The sequence below is a fragment of the Pipistrellus hanaki genome, assembly GCF_964339955.1.
Source record: "Pipistrellus hanaki genome assembly, chromosome: 5".
Classification (NCBI taxonomy): Eukaryota; Metazoa; Chordata; class Mammalia; order Chiroptera; family Vespertilionidae; genus Pipistrellus; species Pipistrellus hanaki.
This window is the reverse complement of record NC_140507.1, coordinates 28,147,415-28,169,225: the sequence shown is the minus strand read 5'-3', so window position 1 is coordinate 28,169,225 and position 21,811 is coordinate 28,147,415. Positions and strand designations below refer to the sequence as shown.

The window sequence follows — 21,811 nt, the reverse complement described above, 5'->3', positions numbered from 1 at the left end:
TTTCGGCAAACCTCTAATGATTTAAGACCATGAGATAGCAGGGCGAGAAGAGCCCTGAACCATTCTCTAATTGCAAACTTTCATTTTACATTTTCAGAAAATCTCAGTCCCAAGGAGTTCATAGATATGTTTGTTTCTTTCCCCAACACCCCTAAATCCCAATTTACTGAATATTTGTAATGCCTTTAATAGCAATTACTGATTCAAATCAGCCTATTTAATGATCCCTACTTTTAACATTTATCTTCCAAGGTAACCCTGAGTTAAGAACTACCAGTGGCCATATGGGAATCACAATAAACTAAAGAACCGGTTCCAGGCTAGTGATTATGATTTAATCATGCTCAAGAATTGCAATGCACTTGGGGGTCTCTCAGGGCACCCAGCCCCCCCTAACCCCCCCCCCCTCACCCTCCCAGGTCTCAGCTGACACTGTGTTGAAGGCTGCAGAGGTTTTGGTGAATGGAGAGTTCTGATTGACAGAATATGGGTAAGCCGACTCATCTGTGCATTGGGAGGGTGGGGGGGCGCGGTGGTTACTGGACAATTCCCAAGGAAAACAGCTCATTTTAGGAAGTCAAATGGCCATTTACTTTAGGGAGATTAGCGAGTGAGACCATGGAAAGACTACCTGATTCCTCAGGAAGGACATTTCACTCCCAGCATAACACGATGGTTTTTAAATAAATATAAAATGCTCCCTTTCACATGGATGATTCTGACTTTACCAGTAAGACTGTGGGAGTGAAGGCATGTTGGTCCTTCCTCATGATATGACAGCGACTCTGTGTCTAAGAGCCATTAGTTACCAGAGACCAGTCAGGGAAAGGAGCACTAGGTAAAGAGCAGAGCTTTCCACCCCATTGTGGACCAAGACCCTAACCCTAATCCCACAGTCATTAAACACTCCACTAAGATGAGCATAACCACCTGGGCTCTGCACACTTTTTCATCAGGCAAGAGTAGAATGTGTGTCCAAACTCTCTTCCATGACCGGTGAGCTGGGCAGAAGGCAGGCCCAGCCAGTCGGTCCCTCGGGCCAGGGCAGGAAATGAGACTCTCTCTTACCCTGGTGCGTGGGGCCGCAGGGCTAACACCAAAAATTCATCCGAAGGAGCATGTCGAGGTGGAGGCAGAAGACTTGTCCCAGCAGGTTCCTGAGCAACAGGTGCTCCAGGTAAGGATGGACAGCCAAGGTGCAGAGACAGTAGGGAAGAGAACCAGCAATAGGGGAGAACAAAACAGGGGAAGAGCGGATGGGAAATGGGCTTTGGAGTCAGACACATCTGGCGTCATATATCAGCCCAACAGCCCAATAGCTGTGTGACCATGGGCAAGGCATTACCCTTGCTGAGTCTCACTTTCATTACCTATAATATCAGGATAATAGAATGTCTCTCCTGTGAGTGTCAAAAGGCTTAAATGGTATAAAGTACTTAGCACAGTGCTTGGTAGATGGCACACACTGTCAGCTTTATCACATCAACACCGAAATCATTTCCGTTGCCGCTACTGTTAAAGCAATTGCTAAAGAACAGCTCCCAATACACGGTAGAAGAGGACGCATGATCTATAAATGGGAGAATGAGCATCACCACTGATTTCAGGGCGGATGATGGGGCTTTTTCAAGACCTCAGTGTGCTTTCCAGGTGTGGCCTGAGTCCATTTAAAGGGTCAATAGGGAAGAGCCGCAGGGCCAACCCAGGGGCCTGGCCAGGTGAGACATCATCCCAGCCACCTGCCAGCAGCCTCATTCCCAATGCCATCTACTGAAAGAGGACAGCTCACACCCACTTTCAGCCCCAATAGCTTTTTGGTGTCTTTTGTTTTTTTCAATCCTCACCAGAGGGTGTTTATTAATTTTATCTTTATTTTTATTTATTTATTTTATTTTTTGAGAGAGAGAGGAAGGGGTAGGAAGGGAGGGAGAGAGAACGAGAGAGACAGGGAGAGAGAGAAACATCAATTGGTTGTCTCTCATACATGCCCAGCCAGGGACCAAAACCACAAAAGTATGTGCCCTGACCAGGAATTGACCCCACAGCCTTTCGGTGTACCAGACGATGCTCCAACCGAGCCACACTGGCCAGGGCATGGCGTCATTTTAAATAGAGATGCCAGTTGAACTGAAATTACAGTGAAAAGTGCCAAGCTCAGTACATCTCCAAAGGGTACATTTGCACCTTCCTGGAATTTCATTTCTCCACTGCAATGTGTGGAACAAGGCAGAGTAGGAGTGTTTCAAGCAGCGGGGAGACAGCCTCTGGTTGCCCATAGCAACCTAGCTTCAGGGAAAGTGCTGGGCAGAGAATGAATGTGTGGGAGCCCAGATGATGCCATTAGCTGTTCCGGCTTGAATGTGTCAGTATGATGGGGTGTTTATGGCTCAGAAGAAAACATCCTTAGTAGCCTCTGCGGCTATCTCAAGGCAGAATCCTTCTCCTTTAAGGGAGAGGGTTTGGCAAACAGGTTCACTGCTGAGAACAATGCACCACCTCGCCACCACCTTGTTTCTCAGTCAGCTCTGTCAGCAAGCCTATCTGGACTGAATTTGGGAAAGCCCAACCTAGGCAGCCCTTGGAATTCCTGTGGCTGCTCTGCCAACTAGCCCAATTATCTCCTAACCCCTCTTTCTCCACCTATTTGGCTACTTATATATTTCTACCTTACTCTCTCAGGGGGACCTCTTAAAATCAAGTCCCCAGAGGGCAGGAATTGGGTTTCTTTCCAAACAGCATCCAGCTAAAATGCTTTGTTGAAATGTGGAAGTAATATAATAGTACAGTTAAAAAGCACAAGGTCTGTAGTCTGTCATCCTTAGCTTAAATCTCAGCTCAGCTATTTACTAGCTGTGCTTTAAAGATACATCACAAATTCTTTGATACTCTTCCATTCAAGACATATAACTTAATTCCCCTCCCCATGTGTGAGCTGGACTTAGTGACTCATATCTAGCAAATAAAACACAGCAGCCGTGATGGGGCATCCCTTTGAGAGTAGGATACGAAAAGACTACAGCTGCTGTCTCAGGCATGCTCTCTCAACCTCTTCCTGTGGTAGAATTACTTCCTATGTGGGAAGCCAGCTCCCATGCCAGGAGGGCATGCAAGCAGCTTACTGAGAGGCCACAGGGTGAGGAACTAAGGCCTACAAGTAACCATAAGAGTGAACTTAAAGTCAGATCCTCCCCAAACAAGCCTGGAGGTAACTGTAGCGCTAACCAATAGCTCAATGCACCTTTATAAGAGGCCTTTGTCCAGGACAAACCCAGCTAAGCCACTCTGGGATGCCTGCCCACAGAAACTATGAGATAACAAACATTTGCTGTGGGTAATTTGTGATGCAGAAATTTGTAACTAAAACATAATGAATAGGTGACATAACCCAAGATCCAATTTCCTCATGTGTAAATGAGGGTAATTACAATTTTGAAAATCCTATGAGATAATAAATGTAAATTGCTTAGCCCAATGTTTGGTACATGCTAAGTGCTCAGCATCTGGGATCTGCTATTATCATCACTGGGCTCAAAAGCATAAGCTTTGAGTTGGCCAGACCTAGATCCAAGCCCTCATGCTGCCTCTTAGCTGGGCAAGCCATTCAATCTCACTGAATCTTGCTTTTTCCCCAACATTAGAACCTCCCAAGTTGTTATCAAGATAAGATAATGTAGCCCTAGCTGGTTTTGCTCTGTGGATAGAGCATTGGCCTGCGGACTGAAGGGTCCTGGGTTCAGTTCTGGTCAAGGGCACATGCCCAAGTTGTGCGCTTGATCCCCAATAGGAGATGTGTAGGAGGCAGCTAATCAGTGACTCTTTCTCATTATTGATGTTTCTATCTCTCACCCTCTCCCTTCCTCTCTGAAATCAATAAAAATATATTAAATATTTTTAAATTTTTTTAAAAGACAGGATAACATATATAAAGTGCTTTGTCTAAAACACAAGGAAGATGGATTTAGACAATCTTGCTTATATCATTATTAATGCCTTTGGTGATAACGACAACGACCCAGGGAAGCACAGTACAAATTACTCTAAGGGCTGTCAGATGGTGTGAGCCAGTTCTCCCCTGCAGGCATCTAAACCAGTTTCTGGCTGTTCACTCCCATGGACAACTTGCATTTGACCTTGGAGACAGCTCAGGCCTCAGCTCCTGCAGAAAGTTTTCCCCAGCCCCTTACCCCTTTCCATGTTCATAAAGTGTCTTGCCCATTCCTCCACGTGGTACTTACAGAGTCCACTGTAACATCTAACGCCCCTCCACCTAGTATGGAGCACCCTGGGGAAGGGACCGGCTCATGTTAGTCTTTGGGGCTCTAGTACCTAACCCAGTGGCTGGCAATTAGTAGCTCAATGGAAGTGTGTTGGATAAATGGATTAATAAATTAATGAGTTAATGCATGCATGATAGTTAATGGTTAAATACCAGTGTTGCTTTTTTTAATCTAAGTGGTTTACAACATCTATCTCTCTAGAATGACAACAGGATTAATCAATATTGGACTTGTGGGTTGCACTAAATGTTCTAGGGTCGATCTACATTAGTGATCAAAACAGGATATGATGTAGGACATATCCTCACAACAATCATGCAAAGCCACATGTCTAAATGCTGAAAGCATTGGAAACAACTATGGGTAATAGAAATGGTCAGTATTAAATCTCCACAAGGTTATTTCTTCTTTAAAAATATTTCTCATTCATGAAAACTTTTACTCTCACCTACTCTGTGCCACATACAGGCTCTGTGCCAAGGACACAGATGAATAATGCCTGAAATCATGGAGCCAGTTTAGTGGAGAAGCTAACACCTTGGAGGGGAACCCTAAACACCTCCCTGAAGTGTCAGCCTGGGGCCCTCAGTCATCTGCACGTTTTCCAGAAAAGAATGATGCCATCATTAAGCTGACTGCTCTTTCTCCATTAAATAAGGTTTCCCACCAATTATATTTCTACATATTAACAATAAATATCAGAAATTTAAATTTTAAAAGAAAACATTTACAACAGCATCAAAAAACTATGAAATACCTAGGGTTAAACCTAGCAAGACCTATACACTGAAAACTATAAAACATTGCTAAGAAATTAAAGAAGGCATGAACAAATGGAGCTAAATACTGTGCTCATGAATCAGATTTAGTATTGCTAATATATCAATTCCCCCAATTGATCTAAAAATTCAACATAATCCCCACCAGTCCCCACAAGCTTTTCTGTAGAAATAGATAAGCTGATTCTAAAACTTACATGGGTATGCAAATAACTTACAACAGCCAAAACAACACTGAAGAACAAAATTGGAGGACTCACACTACCTGATTTAAAGACTTACAGTAAAGTTAGTAATTCGGACAACATGGTATTACTATAAAGATAGACAAATAGGTACAAAGAACAGAATAGAGCACATAAATAGACCAACACATATATTGTCAATTATTTACAACAAAGTTGTCAATGTAATTCGGTGGAGAAAGGAGAATGTTTCCAGTAAATGCTGTGGGGAAAAACTGGACATTCAAATGCAAAATAAATGAATCGTGACCCCTTCACATACCATTTTTATCTCAAAATAGGTCATAGACCTAAATATAAAACCTAACACTTTGAAATTTTTAGAAGAATAGAAGAAAATCATTGTGATCTTAGATTATACAAAGATTTTTTAGATAGAACACAAAATACATAAATTATAACATAAAAAAACTTCATAAAATTATAAACTTCAGCTCTCCCAAAGACTCTGCTAAGAAAATGAAAAGACAAGACATATATTTGCTATATATATATATATATATATATATATATATATATATATATATATAGACACACACACACACAATGAGTGGCCAGATTATTATGATCTCTGAACACATAATAATCTGGCCACTCAATATATATATAATAATCTGGCCTCTCTCTCTCTCTCTCTCTCTCTCTCTCTCTCTCTCTATCTCTCTCTCTAATATATATATTAGAGGACCAATGCATAAATTCATGCATGGGTTGGGTCTGGCCAGCCTGGCCATGGGAGGGGACATGAGCGGTTGGCCAGCCTGCCTGCTGGTCAAACTCCTGGTCGAGGGGATAATTTGCATATTAGCCTTTTATTATATAGGATATACACTTAGTGGCCAGATTATTATGCGTTCAGAGATCATAATAATCTGGCCACTGAGTGTATATGATAAAAGACATATCTATAATATATAAAGAATTCTTACAAATCAATAAGAAAACCCAATTTTTTAAAGGGGAAAGATCTGAACAGAGACTTTACTAAAGAAGATATACGGATGGCAAATAAGCACATGAAAAGATGCTCAATCTCATTAGTCATTAAAGAAATGCAAATTAAAACCACAGTGAGATATCACTACATATCTACTAGAATGGCTAAAATTTTTTAAAATAGATAATACAAGTAGTGGGGGAACTATAAATTAATTGGAACTCTCGACCATTGCTGATGGAAATACATAATAGTACAGCCATCTTTTAAAAAATGTTTAGCAACTTCTTATAAAGTTAAACATATACTTACCATACAACCTGGGCAATCCTACTCCTGGGTATTTTCCCAAGAGAAATTACAATATATGTCCACACAAAGATCTATAAATGAATCTGGAAGTATGAGTTCAAATCAGCTTTATTTGTAATAGCCCAAAACTGGACACCCAAATGTCCATCAACTAGTGAACGGATAAATAAATTAGAGTACATCCATATAATGGAACATTACTTAGCAATAAAAAGGAATGAACTCCTGATAAATGCAACAACATGGATGAATCTCACAGCATTATGCTAAGAGAAAGAAGGCAAGCTCAAAAGGCTATCTACAGCATGATTCCATTTATATGACATTCTAGAAAAGACAAAAGTACAAGGACAGAAATCAGAAATAGTTGCCAGGGGGTTGGGGGTGGAAAAAAGGGCTTGACTACAAAATAGCACAAGGAAACTTTTTGGAGTGATTAAAATACTCTCTGTTTTTATTAGAATGGTGATTACATGACTGTATGCATTTATCAAAATTCATCAAACTACACCCTTAAAAAGAGTGACTTTAAACATGTATAAAATTACTATTCCTCATAAATCTGCATTTAATAGAGAACAGCCTGGGCTGTTCAGAATAAGGGTAAGATATGCATGTATCAGGCAGAGGTGCATGGAAAATCTTGCTGTGAACCTAAAACTGCTCGAAAAGCAATCTTAATTTTTAAAAAGAAGCAAATGTATTGGCAATGCATCTATTAATTAGATGAATGAAATGTTTTAATTAAAGGAGATTTTTATAATTAAAAAGAAAGAATCCTTTTCATCTGCCACCAAAACCTCAAAACTTGTCCCTGGAAGACAGTTTGGTACAAGGAAAAGCACACAGATTTTGGAGTGGAACAGACATTGGTTCAACTCCCAGCCCTGCAATTACTAGTACGTAACTGGGCAAATAATGTAACCTGGATATGCAGATTATTGTGATGATTTAATGACAATCTGAGAGTTTTCCTCGCATACTCCATTCCTCAAACCCACAATGGGGATCCCCCTCATTAATTTAAGAGCTCAAACAATGGTGACAGGAATAGAGTTTGAGAAGCAGGTTGAACAGTCTGACCTTAAATCATTCATGGACTAAAGTCTGGGAACAATGGGGCAAAGAGCAGCAAGGTTTTTTGTGTGTTTTTTTTAATTCCTTCAACAGATTCAAAGGAAGTCCTACTTCAAGTTGCAGAAGGCTATGTGCCCAGGAATCTAAACATTTTCATTCTGAAAATAAATGGTTCACAGTGGGGAGCACAGGCCACAGGGGGGAACGTTGAGCTCATGAAACAAGGGGCAGACTCTTCTCAACTACAGACTCTGGGAAAGTGGGGAGTGGGGAGGGGTGGGGGGCTCAGCTCGCTGAGTCCAGGTTCAGACACAAAATTGGCTTTGATTTTTTTAATCCATCTTCTTATGGGTATTGTGGCAAAAGTTAGATGCAAGGTCTAGGAAAGGAGAGGTCATTTGGTATATCCTCCACAAGAAGAAACTGGACCAGCTCTGCAGCATTTCCTTAGCTCCAGAATACCCTACCCAGGAAAAGATACCATTACACTGATTACATAGCATGAGAACCTCAGTTTCCAAAGAGAAACATCACAAACAAGGAACATCGCAACAAGGCCTGCTAAAAACCCAGGATGGAAAAACCCTCCTCCATGTAAAACAACAGTGCACCTTAGAATCAATAACCTCAGCCAAAACCGGTTTGGCTCAGTGGTAGAGCGTCAGTCTGCGGACTGAAAGGTCCCAGGTTCGATTCCGGTCAAGGGCATGTACATTGGTTGCTGGTAGGGGGTGTGCAAGAGGCAGCTGGTCGATGTTTCTCTCTCATCGACGTTTCTAACTCTCTCTCCCTCTCCCTTCCTCTCTGTAAAAAATCAATAAAATAAAATAAAATTTTTAAAAAATTTTAATTAAAAAAAGAATCAATAACCTCAAGACACAAAGCCTGTGGAAATTTACATCAAAATGAAGGCAGTATTCCAATCGATGGGAGAGAGGGAGATTGGTTAATTAAAATAACTTGGAGCATCTGGCTCATTATTTGCAATATAAAGAAAGCTGTATTCCTACCCTCACTCCTTAACACAAATAAACTGTAAGTGCATTAATCAAGTGCATCAAATATAAAACAAAAATCATAAAAGTACTTAAAGAAAACATGGGAATATTCATGTTAATCTCAGAGTAGAAAAAGCATTCATAAGCTTAATACAAAACCTAAGCTATAAAGTAAAAATTAGATCAATTTGACTACTTAAAAACTGTTTTGGCCCTAGCGGGTTTGGCTCAGTGGATAGAGCATCAGCTGAAGGGTCCCAGGTTCGATTCCAGTCAAGGGCACATGCATGAGTTGCGGGCTCAGTCCAACATGCTGGAGGCAGCCAATCAAAAATATATTTAAAAAAAAAAAAACTGTTTTGGAGGATTCAAAAACATTATAAATAAGTTTAGAGGCAAACTCCATACTAAGAAAAAAATATGTTTTAAATATATACAAAGGCCTAATCTCTTTAACAAAAAAAAAAGAGTCCTTAAACCCATTGATAAAAAAAACAAACAAACATACAGTTTAATAGGAAAATGGACAAAGGACATGAATAGAGAATTTAAAAAAAGAAAAGAAATACAAATGCCAATAATCATATGCAACCAAGATTAATCTTACCATTAAAGAAATGCAAACCAAAACAAGATTCCAGCTTTTAAAAGATGTTTGACACAGAAATGTTTATAACATTTAAAAATAGAAATATCTGCAAATCCATCAATACAGGACAGTTAAATAATGGTACATATATATATATATAATTAAATACCATGTACTTATCACAATTTAAATGCTGATTTTACCTCTACTGATAACACATTTAAAGCAGTCTGTAAAATATGGTTGAGTAGGAGGAAAAAAGATTTTAATCTATGTAGCAAGATTCCATTTATCTAAAAGTGTACATTTTTATCTATTTGTGATAAGTGCACAGAGATATGTCTGAAAGAAAATTCATCAAAATGATCACAGTGATTGCCTCTGAGTGGAGGGTTTTCGGGAGATTTTTAAAATTTATTTCAAAATTGCAGTATCCTTTTAATAATCTAAAATGAGCACATATTCCTATCATTAAAGAAAACTAAGTTATTTTCATTTTGAAAAATCTGAAGAACCCTGAATGACCAATTTCAACAAAATAAAACAAAAGATTGTCAATATGCAGTAAGGCAAATGGTCACTCAGACCAAGGCCCTTGCCCTATGGCTGCCCTTTGTAACCAGCACAAGACAGCAGGAGGAAGACAGGCACAAACATAATCTCAGGTTTACAATGGTGAACTGAGGTGCAGGTTGTCATGGGTTCAGAGAACAGCTTTGGAGGGTGAGAAAGACTCAAGTCAAACACTGGTTTCACCGTATTAGCTGTTTGCGACAGGCCAGTGGGCCAGACAAGGGGAACAGGGAAGCTGAGACAGAGCTGAACAAGCTGGCAGAGCACTCTACAGCAGATGCAGGCCACCTCCTAGAGAGAACATTTAGGTCTCAGTTGTAGTTCAGCTCCAGACCCAGAAAGGCAGCAAAACCAGGTGGGCGACACCAGGACCAGCTACAATGACCAATGACCCCCTGCCCTGACCCTGACCCATCAGTGGAGACCATGACCCTAAGGGAGCACACCTAAAAACTGATAAATATTCTGCTTAAGCCCTCCCCTGAAACCTCCCCTGACACTCCTGCCTACATGAGAGATAAAAGCCTCAAGACAAAGGACCCAACTCCTTCTCTCCTCTGGGGAGTAGCCCATACCATGCTCTTTCCCCTCTCTTCCCCCACAGGCACACATCTCCTAAATGCTAAGGGACCTCCAGCCCATGGGTTCCAGCCAGCCCATGTCAGCATCCTAGGAAGGCTACTCGATGCCAAGCCAGAAAGAATGTTAGAGACCATCTAGTGCATCATCTTTCGTTCGGCAAATGAGGACCCTGAGAACTAGAGAAGGGAGGAGACTTGCAGGGAGGCAAAGCATCTAGAACCCTGTCCAGACTCTTGATCATGGGGTCCCCTCCTATGCTCACCCTTTCCTTCCTCTGGCTGCCCCCTCCTGCCCCTCACAATGTCTCATTTCCCATTTCTATTCCCTGTTTCATTACCTATCAGACTTCTTAAGTGCCTTCTCCCCTCTGGTCCTAACTGTCCTTTATGGCTCTGTGGTAATGGAAGGAACCATACTAGAATTGTTCTGACTCAAGGAAGGGCCTAGAAAGAGGATTGCTATGGCCATCACTAAGTCAAAACCAATACAGACATTCTTCTGCTTTCCAAAGCAATGTAGCCCAAACCGTGGTGTGAAACAAGAGAAGAGTAGAGGGAAGGGCTCTGAGGTATTCTCAATCGTCCTGGTGACATTGGAGATTACCTTGAAACTCTTAAGACAGGAAGAGCCCCAAAAAGAGAGGTACCAGCAGATTCAAGAGGAACCAGCAGGCTCCATCTCTTTGATCCTAATACAACCAAGGTGCAGGGCAGCCATGGCTGAGGAAAGACTTGGAGGCAAGCCGAAACCGGTTTGGCTCAGTGGATAGAGCATCGGTCTGCAGACTGAAAGGTCCCAGGTTCGATTCCGGTCAAGGGCATGTACCTTGGTTGTGGGCACATCCCCGGCAGGAGGCAGCTGGTTGATGTTTCTCTCTCATCGATGTTTCTAGCTCTCTGTTTCTCTCCCTTTCTCTCTGTAAAAAAAACAGAAGGCCACCTTCCCTGGGCATAGTCCCAACTCTTGGCAGTGACTAGGCTGGGGCTTACCTTGGGTAAACTGACTGGAGTCCTGGGCTTGGTCCTGGGATTCTTAATCAAGAGTCTCTGATCCAAAGGGAGCAGATGATATTTCATGGCTTCAATGAGGAAGTCCTTACAGGTATTATTATTCTTTATCAAAGCTTCTTCTTCGACTGTCTAGAGGTAATAAAGCACAGGTGATCCAGGAGCAGAGCCTGGCCACATCTGCCACGTGGTCACTCCAGACTGAGTCATTCTGCACTCCCACACTCATTCATTCTCACAGCACCGCATCTCAGACCTCGAGAGATAGGTCCACATAGTTATAACTTGGTGGTCACCTCTTGCATTTCAAGAGTACTGTGGAATAAGTGATTCAACTCAGGCATCAAACCAACAAGGATAAAAAAATTCCAGCTCTACCACTTAATTTTTCTTAGCCTCAGTTTTCTCAGTTTTCTCATCTATAAAATCAGCATATTAAAATTACCCACAACCTAATTGTGTCTTCATTTGTTTGTTTTGAAGCTTAAAATGAGACTATGTAAAACAACGACAATTAGTGGTCCTGAAAGCCTTTTTCCACATTCCACCTTGTTTGAATGTATCACAAAGTTTATGATAAATGGTCAAACATTTGATAAGAGGAAAGTGAGGAAGAGGAAGAGGGTGGGATCCACCAGCCAACCTTTGGAATCATGAAATAAAATAATGTGACTATGAGAAGAATTCATATCCATAGTGTTCAGTGAAATCATAAGCATAAAACTGGCCAATGAGACACCCTCTCACGGAGCAGAGATATGAGTAGAAAAAATGTCCTGCACAAAAGTCCCACCTACTGACCTCACCTTGGACCCCATCTAAGCTGGGATAATCGCTTCTTCGCCTCTGATTCCAGAGTTATGGGCCTAAGCAGGTGCCCAGCAAAAATGATCCTAAATGTTTCCTGAGCAAGACCAAGGATGCAATCAGCCTAGTGCTCTTTCAAACCTCTACCGTTTTGGTCCAGATCAGACTGCTATGTGGCATATCTGAAAGGGGCAGTGTGGTCTCTGGAGGCCACTTCTTTTTTTTTTTTTTTTTTTGCTGAGGTGCTTGGAATCTGTTGGGATAGGTTAATTCCATTCAACAGCTAACTGATTGAACGATTCTAGTTGGGCAGCCCAGCAATAATGAACAACATAAGGTTTCCGACCCTGAGGTGCTCAAGCCCAGTTGGAGAATGAGAAGGGCCTCCCCACCTTAGTTATCTTCACCTCAAGCTGATCATGCACAAGGCCTGGCTGAGCCTCTCCTAGGTCCCCACCTGTAACTAGGAGTGGAAATGTGGCCAGAGCCATCACCTGCTGGGCAGCATTGGATCTGGCAGGGAAAGAAGGATGGGTAAGAAAGGGCCTCTGTCACATCTGGGAACTTCCTTCCCCAGGGATGAATCCCAAGAATACTTCCAAAAACACTGTCTTCTGGGAAGGTTTTTTTTCACCCTCCCACTGAGGGGCTGAACCAGGTTGAGACAGATAATAAACTTTTGGGGTCAGTTAAAAAAAGTAAAAGGTTGAGAGAGGAGCTCCAAAAAACCTTGGGGGGAAAGAGAAACGCATAAAAAGCATTTATCCCAAAGAACTCATTCAGCTTGCATGAAAAGCTCCCCTAGAGAGTTAGTGCTTCGTGGGCACAGAGTTTCAATTTTGGATGATGGAAAAGTTGTAGAAATGGATATGCTGATGGTTGTATGGCATGATGAATGAAATTTATACCACTAAATGATCTACTTAAAATGGTTAAAGTGATGAATTTTATGTTATATATTTAATCACAATAAAAACTTATTTTAGAGATATAGCATGTTACAGACTTAGAACAATATTTTTAAATATTTAATGAAAGCCTAATAAATGTTACCTATTGAAAACAAACAAACAAGGAAACACCTCCCAGAGAAGTCCGACAGTGTTGCTGCAGGTCTTCCCAGGGCTTTCCCTTTCTCCTCCTCCTCCTCCCCCTCCTCCTCCTCCTCCTCCTCCTCCTCCTCCTTCTCCTCCTCCTCCTCCTCTTCAACGATCATCCATCCCCAATGGGAAACACCAGTTTGAAGTTTCAAGGTCAAATGAGTGTTACTGAAATATCCTCTTCTTCCAGAGGTGTTCTGCAAAGAGCCCTTTGTAAAAGGGGATCTTACACAACAGTTCTCATTGCCTCTGACCGCTTCTTCTCCAGATCTGAACCCTACTCTGCCATAATATCCTGGGAACTATGTCTTAATGTCTTTGTTAAGTGTTGGTTGTGGACACTTGCTGGAGGATGTGACTAGGGGTCTCTAAGGCCCCTTGAGCTTTCTCTGGAACCCAGGTCCACAGACTGTCTTTCCTCCCTATGGAAGCAAGACTGTGCTGGAGGCTAAATGTCCATTTCTATCTTTGATAAGTTTCCCCCAGGACACTGGGAGGTTTGATTGACACTGCAAGCTCTGGCAGTTCAGTCCCTCTGATTAGGGGACCTTTTCTACTGGAAGGATATGCTGCCACCAGATGGCAGTGGTACCATTCAACGTGCAAAATTCAGGGCTCAGCACCTGAGAAGAGGGCTGAAGTTAAGAGTTCAGACCGCATTTCCCTGTTATGAGGCCTATCGACTACAGTGTCATGAGCTGAGGACTTTACATTTGTGAGGACATATTTCAGCTGGATTCACTCAGCACAGCCGCAGGCTTCACATGGATGGTCTCATTCAAACCCCAAATAATCCTGCACAGGCGGTTGCCATTTTTACCAGAGGAGAGAACACTGAGGTTGAGAAAAGTTGAGTACTTCTCCGGCTTGAGATAGCTGAGATCTGATAGAGCTAGGTTCCTGGGCTACTGAGCAACCTCTTATCTTTCCTTCACTCTTTCCATTCCTTCCAGAGACTTGTCAGGGATAGCTGAGGGCTGGCTTAATGCCTTGGAGTTTCGTTTCATTCATATATTTAAGTTTTAAACTCTCCTACTTGTAAGAGAATGTAATGTCATTTGCTGTACAAAATAAGTCATGTAATAGATTAACAGAATAGAGAGCATTAAAGATGGTGGTCCGCTTCGTGCAAGGTGTGTGCGTTAGAGCCAGATTTTGTAACAAAGGGGGTTATAATCTCTGCTCAGGGGTTATTGTAAGAATTAAATGAGAAAACATTTGGCACCCTGTTTTTAGAGGAGGTAGATGCAATATGCATTCCAGGCACCTGTGAGAGTTGATTTATCAATCCCAAATTGGGCCTCAAGTGGCCTAAAGCTAAGGCAAAAGGGAACAAAACAATGTTATGGGAATAACCCTTCTGATTGATCCTCTACAATAAAAGTGGCTAATTTATTGAACATTTGTTTGGCCCTGCTCCATGCTAACCACCTAACTTACATATCTACAACTCCGTTGGTCCCACAGCAACCCTTTGGGCTCTTGCTATAATTTCCCTTCTATGGAAGAAGAAATCAAGACTTTAAGAGGTTAAATAAAAACTCCAAGCTAACAAATAGTAGAGCAGGGACTGGAACCTAATTGTCTTATTTTCAAACCAATGCTCTTATGCTACCACACCTCACACTTAACTCAATGGGTTAATGTCCTCAACCAGTACAGAAAACTCCTCAACCACTCCAGACAATCAGGGTAACCCATGCTAACCCTAGAGGTTTATTCTTCACACAGGACTCACCTGGACTAGGTAATCTCTAGGTAGAAGAGGGAGACGGACATGTTCCATCAGCTTTGCCATGTGCTCTAAACGAGTATCTTTCTCATAATTGATCCACGAAATCACAGCTTCAAATACCTATAAAGAAAGTCAGCATAGATAACTTTACCAGAAAGATAATAGCTTTCAAACAACTTCCTCAACCTGAAAAAAAGGGGGGGGGGGAGTTAAAAGTCATCCACAAATGTGTTTGACTTAAAGTTCAATATTTAAAATAAAACAAAAGTAGAAAGTCTCTGTTTACTAGCTGATGTAAGAGAGTGATCACACATACACACGTAAGTTATTATAAACTGTTATCCCAAATGTAGAATCATCAAGTTCACTGCAAAATAAAAATCAGTTCCAATCATTATTTAAGAGTAGACATAAAAAGCAGTCACTCTGAACAAAGTTTTATAAAGACTACGCAAGAGGACTAAAAGCCCTGAAGGCATTGTCATCCATCACCCCATTCACACACACCCTCCCTCATTAATCTCTCCTCGGTTAAGACAGAATAAAAACAATAAGAAGACCCTCTGCCAAAAGTTGGTGGTAATAGTGAATGTGACATTGAATGACAGAGAATTTCTGACACTGGATAGCAAACATTTCTCCTTTGGTTTGACCGCTTCTATGAAGAGAGATTGCATTTCTACACAAATCAAAACTAGACTTGGAACCAAGAAGGAGACTATGGTTTGGGTGTTTGCCTTATTCAAGGAGAAGTCCAAATTCAAACTCTGCACCACACAAACAGATAAAAATCAATGTTGGTAAGACTGTGGGGAAACCAGAACCGTTTGTGGAAACTTAATTAACAAGACTTTTTAAAGGAAGAGAAGAATTTGGCAATATCAACAAAAAATTTAAATGTTCATATTCTTTGACCAAAAAAATAAAGCTCTAGCCTACAAAAACACAAAAGTGGTGCAAGAATGTGTTCCAAGATGTTTGCTGCACATTTTCTTAATAGGATAAAGAAGGAATAACACAACGTTTATTAGTGGAGAAATTATTAAACTAGTAACCATGCCATGGGGTATTTTCAGCTGTTAGAAAGAATAAAACAAAACACCATGTTGAAAGTGATCAAAGATTAAGGGGGACATGACAGATGGACATAGACAACGCCTAACTAGATGTGGTTTTCACTGCCAACATTTGGAGAAATTTAAACATAAAAGAGAAAAATGAAGAAATCAGATCAGTGCTGCTTGGGCAAGAATGAGGTGAAGGTGATGACTGGGAAGAGGCTGAAGGAAACTTTTTGTAGTGATAGATATGTCCTATATCTTGACAGGGTGGCAGTTATACAAACATGTGCATCTGTCAAAACTAATCAATTGTACACTAATGCTACACATTTCACTATGCTTAAATCATGCCTCAATTTAAAATATTCTTAGTTCAAACGATAGTAAATGGATGATAATGAATAAAGAAAGAATTCATGAGTCCATAAGAATGCTAAAAACAAAACAAACAAAAAATGTGGGAACGGCTCATCTTCACAGAAAAATGCCAGCTAATAAAAGTATCAATAGGTGGAATGATAGAATTAGAAAAACATCATCTTGCAACCATCAGTGTGATATTTGATTCAGCAAAGGTCATCCATGGATGCTGAAATCATTGTGTGAAGAGTTGTTAAGGAACAAAATATATTCACAGTTATCAAAGTAGCACCTTGGAGATTATTGATTAATTATATGGGGTGGAGGAGGAGAACCTCAAATGAGGAGAGCTGACCAATACCACCTTTAACAAGAGATCAAAGTTACCACTACCAATAGTAGGACAAACTAATTATATTCCTGATTGTGATTTAATGGGAAGGACACAGTATTCCCTAAGTCCATGGTCAGCAAACTGCAGCTCTCGAGCCACATTCAGCTCTTTGGCCCCTTGAGTGTGGCTCTTCCACAAAATACCACTGCCTGGGCGAGTCTATTTTGAAGAAGTGGCGTTAGAAGAAGTTTAAGTTTAAAAAATTTGGCTCTCAAAAGAAATTTCAATCGTTGCACTGTTTGGCTCTGTTGACTAATGAGTTTGCCAACCACTGCCCTAAGTCATATTCTCCCTAACATGTTTAACCTGAATCTAATAGCAATCAAACAATTGGACAATTCTGTATTTGGAACATCCTATAAGACAGCTGGCTTGGATTCTTCAAAACTGCTAATATTATGAAAGGGGAGAGGAAAAGAGTTCTAGATTAAGGAATTTAGAGACCGGAGACAGGAGAACTAGATGCAGTGCACAATCCTTGATTGGATCATGGATTTAAAAGAAACCATCATAAAGGACTTTTTTGAGACTATTAGGAAATTTGAATACATACTACATATTAGATACTATGATGTATCGGTGTTAAATTTCTTTAGTATGGTAATGGTTTTATGGCTAGAAAAGAAAGTTTCTATTTAGCATGTTCTTAGAATGTGCATGATAAAATATTTAGGGGTAAAGTGTCATGATGTCTGCAATTTATTGTCAAATGGTTCAACAAAATAAAAAATTAAATATGTAAAGAGAGAAAAAGAAAGCAAATAAAAAAGAATGTTAACAACTGGTGAATTCAGGTAAAGAGCATATGAATGTTCATTCTTTCAAACTTTACAATAAGTTTGAAATACTTTTTTTAAAGTGGATGGAAGAAAATAAATTCTAAGGGAAAGGGGAAAACACTGCAACAAAATTTACAATGTGACATGAAGCTGTAATGAAAACTGTATTTCCCCGGGTTGTGGGGGAGGGGGAGCAAGAGGGGACTCTACTTTTTCTTAACCTAACTATATTTTTTGTATGTACCTATATGTTGATATTTTCCACATAATTACTACTTAAGTCAGGCTGGGCATATTGAACTGATCAAGGAATCAGAATGGACAAGGAAGAGAAATGGAACAGAAGGAGCAGTATGTATGTACATTTTGCTCCCAGATATGTATAAATAACCCACATATGCACAAACTCACACAGATACACCCATGGGAATCCTCCTTGTCTAGTTCATTTTTAAAAATTATTAACTGTCATAGAGCAACATTGCTCACCACCATAGCATTATTTTATGAATAATTGTATTTCTCCAACTAAGCCTTAAGATCTATGAGAACAGGGACTTTGTGTTACTTGCTGGCACATAATACACACACACAAATACTTTGTTAATGGATGAACAGACAAATGAGTTCAGAATGTAAGGAGGCTGTGGAACCTGCCCAGGACTGGGAGGTGGGGGAGGGAATCTTGGTGGAGAAGGCAGGGCCAGGACACAGACCAAAGAATGCTGGCGAAATCTGGCATTGCTGGGTTAGGTAGTGAGCAGCCACAGTCCCCCTCTGCCTGTGTGGGGATTATCCTTCTACTCCCCTTTACCAGACTGTGAGCTCTGGCAGGAGGAGAGTGAGCCTAGCGCCCTGCCAGGCACAGAACAGGTGGCTGCTTGAGAAAGCTTTGCTAAAGAATGAACTGCAAGTCCTTGAGTAGGTGGCATTTACCGGCCATGCCCTTCCCCATCAACTAGCTCAGTCTTTGTTATAAAAGCTGAAAAGCAAGCTAGTCTGATGAAGTCGATATTTAACTTTATCTTTATTTTTGGCTTCACTTGTCCAACTGGTTCCACTTAGCTGCACTGTTTACCTACTCAGCTGTGAAAGGTACAGCACTGGGCAACACCAATGACCTTTTCAGCAGCTTGAGAAGGCCACATTTTTTTTTTTTTCATTTAGACTTCATGCTAGAAACATAAACAAGCAAATAAACTTCCAATTAGCATTAGCCTTCAATGTGCCTAAAATTATTCCCAACAGCCCCTCCCCCTCCAAAAAAAAAAAAAAAATCAGGGGACTAGCCAAGTCAAGGGGGAACCAGTAAGGGCAGCCGATATTCACCAAGTGCCAGCCCTGTGCCCCATTCTTCAGAGACACCGTCTCCTGGACTCTCATGAGAGTCCGATGAGCCAATGCTCCTGCCCCTTATTAAGGAATTCGCCCAAGTGCAGAGCCCGGAAGCAGCAGGGCCGGGGTCCGCACGTACCCAGCTCCAGTGCTCACGCTCTCACCATTGTTCTCGCTGCCTCTCCATCTACAACAGCGGTTGGCAGACAAAAGCCAACAGGCCCATTCAGCCTGCCAGCCTGCCACCTGTTTGCGTAAATAAGATTTTGCTGGAACACAGCCACACTCATTTGTTTGTGTTCTGTCTGTGGCTGCTTTCGCACTACGACAGCAGAGCTAAATTGAGACTCTATGGCCCACAAAGCCTAAAATATCTACTTTCTGGCTCTTTATAGAGAAATCTGTGGCTTCAGTCATGGAACAGGGTGATATGTGCTCAGATGAAAATACTTTCCATGGTCCCATGATGAAATAAGATGCCACAAGGCAAGCTTAGGGTTTCACTTTTAAACAATGAAATAGCATCATTTCCTCCCTGCTTTGTATTCAAAGCCAATTAATTAAGTGTTACAAGACTGCATTGTGGGAAGACATGGAGAAAATCGGATTTTGTCATCCGCTGCTCACTACACCGCTAAGTAAGCACACAAGCCTGGCCAGAGAGCACCGGATGAGCTATCTTCCTACTGCCCCCTGCCCCAGTCACACCGGACGGTACCTGCACCCTGCAAGTAAAGCAGGGAGCCTGGGCACTTACCCCTGCTTTCAAAATGCATTCTGGGAATCAAGAAGGGGAACTCAAGTTAAAATAGGCAGGGGAGTGACTTGGCAAAACACAAAACAGGGGGAAAGAAGCTAGTTGTGACAACATCAGAGAAAAAACTGGGTTCTACACATGCACCTCATTTGTTACTCAGATTTGAGAAGGACTAACTTGACCATTAACAGGCACAGTGCTAGGCATTTTACATGCATGATCACATTTAATCCACCAAAACCCAGTGACATGGGTATTGTTGTTCACATTTTATAGATGAAGAAATAGCCTCAGAGAGGTTGACAACTTGTCCAAGGTCACACTGCCAAGAAATAGTGAATCTGGGATGTGAATTCACCTCTACTTCCAAAATCCAAATTCTAACATTATGTAGTTTTGCATCCCAAAGGCACAATTAGTTGAAAAACCTAGGCAGACTGTTTGCTGAGTTGAGAAACTACATTCCTAAACCCATAATCCTAATCACACCCTCTCCGCCCTCCCAGGACACCCCCTCTAGGTAATCTTTTCTTTCCGAGGCACTGAGCCAGTAGCATCTGCCACACCCACTGATGTGATTTTAAATCAAGAAGACAGCACTTCTAGACACAAGAATGATTCTGTCGGATTTCTGTTGTTTCTTAAACTAAAGCTTAACAAGAGTTATGTTAATCACATCCCCACCCCCTGTCACATACAACACGGGGACAGCTGGCAGCAGTGATGTGCTGCGCTGGAGCTCGTCCTGTGTGTTTCTTCCCGGCCCAGCATTTAGTGGCATCACACTGGTCATCTGGAACGAGTCTTGGCGGAAATATTTACAACATGGAAATTAGCAAATGAATCCACAAACAAATCAGGGCTTCTAGCATTTTTCTGGAGCGGCAGTTGTTATTTACCAGCCCACCGTTGGCTAGATTTCCTGGTCGGAAGACTCCCGGATTCTAGAAAACCTAGCTAGTTGCACTCTTGGCTCTGACAGCATCAGCATCTGGAGTTTTTATAGGGCACCGAAGAGCTCTTTCTTAGAGTTGCTTCATTTCAGACTCACGAGGGCCCTGTGAAGCCGCCAGAGGCCCTCACAAAGGGGAAAGTGAGGCGGAGAGTGAGAAAGTGGTCTGCCCAGCGTTACCCAGCAAATGGGTGACAGGGCAGCAATTAGAACCACTGGCTTCCAGTCCACACTTTCACAGCACCCTGTGCGCTTCCTCCATAGTGCAATTCCCAGTTTGTAGCTATTGTTTATTTGTGTACATAGTGGATAAAATATGTCTCCCTCGTGACACTATGAGTTCCACGAAGACAGGGACCTTGTGTTTATCTGTTTACCAATGTCTCTCCTGTGACTAAACACTATCTGCCACATAGAAAGCACTCAATAAATATTTATTGAGAGGATGAGTAGGTTAACCAAAGTAGGAATGTGCATGGTTCTCTTCCTACAATAGCACACTGCCAATATCTGACTTCACAGAAACAACAAAAATGATGACAAAACAAAAACAATAGCATTTTTTGCCTGGAAATTGCTCTTCAGGTTTCCATGGCTGCCTGTAGCCAGCACATGACACTGAAGTGCTGGTTTGACAGAAATGCCCACAAGCTGAGATATTACTTCAGGGCAACTAATCCTATCACGGCGGGAGCACGGCACAGAGATGGAGAATGCCTTCCAGTCAATCTGACAGAGAGAGCTGACATGGAAAGAATCTTCCACAAAGCTCCAAACACATGAAACTGGACTTCTTACCAAAATATGAAGAGTTGAGCCACACTCCAAAGCAAAAGAGAAATGCCCAAGTGCTTTAAATCAAAAGGAATTCAAGTCTGGGAGCTGAGTGGAAGCTGAGACCAAAATGGCCCACAGGCTCGTACAATGCAGACATGGCTTTGATGTCCAAACTGGTGTGCCATCAGGTTGCGAGCTGCCCCAGCTGTAGCACTGGAACTGGAGGTCCATCCATCTGCTATGGGAAGGGGGAAGGAAGCTTGCCATCTCCTGTGGCCTTGGGGGTAAGAAATTCCATCTTCAAGAAATCAGAATCCCAGGCTCAAGCCACATACAGGTGTGGGATTTGAACTGACATTATTCGGTGGAAAAGGGGAT

General features: G+C 41.6%; 1 protein-coding gene across 7 annotated transcripts in view; it reads right to left on the bottom strand.

Moving 5' to 3' along the window:
* The window catches only part of KLHL3 (kelch like family member 3), a 139,746-nt gene that overhangs the window by 24,191 nt on the left and 93,744 nt on the right, over positions 1–21,811 (bottom strand). For all 7 annotated transcript variants that reach the window (XM_084884530.1, XM_084884531.1, XM_084884532.1 and 4 more), the window contains 2 exons: positions 15,022–15,138; positions 11,359–11,508 (listed from right to left, as the gene is read on the bottom strand). In XM_084884530.1, the coding sequence (XP_084740656.1) occupies positions 11,359–11,508; positions 15,022–15,138 (267 nt within the window). The remainder of the gene's footprint in view (positions 1–11,358; positions 11,509–15,021; positions 15,139–21,811) is intronic.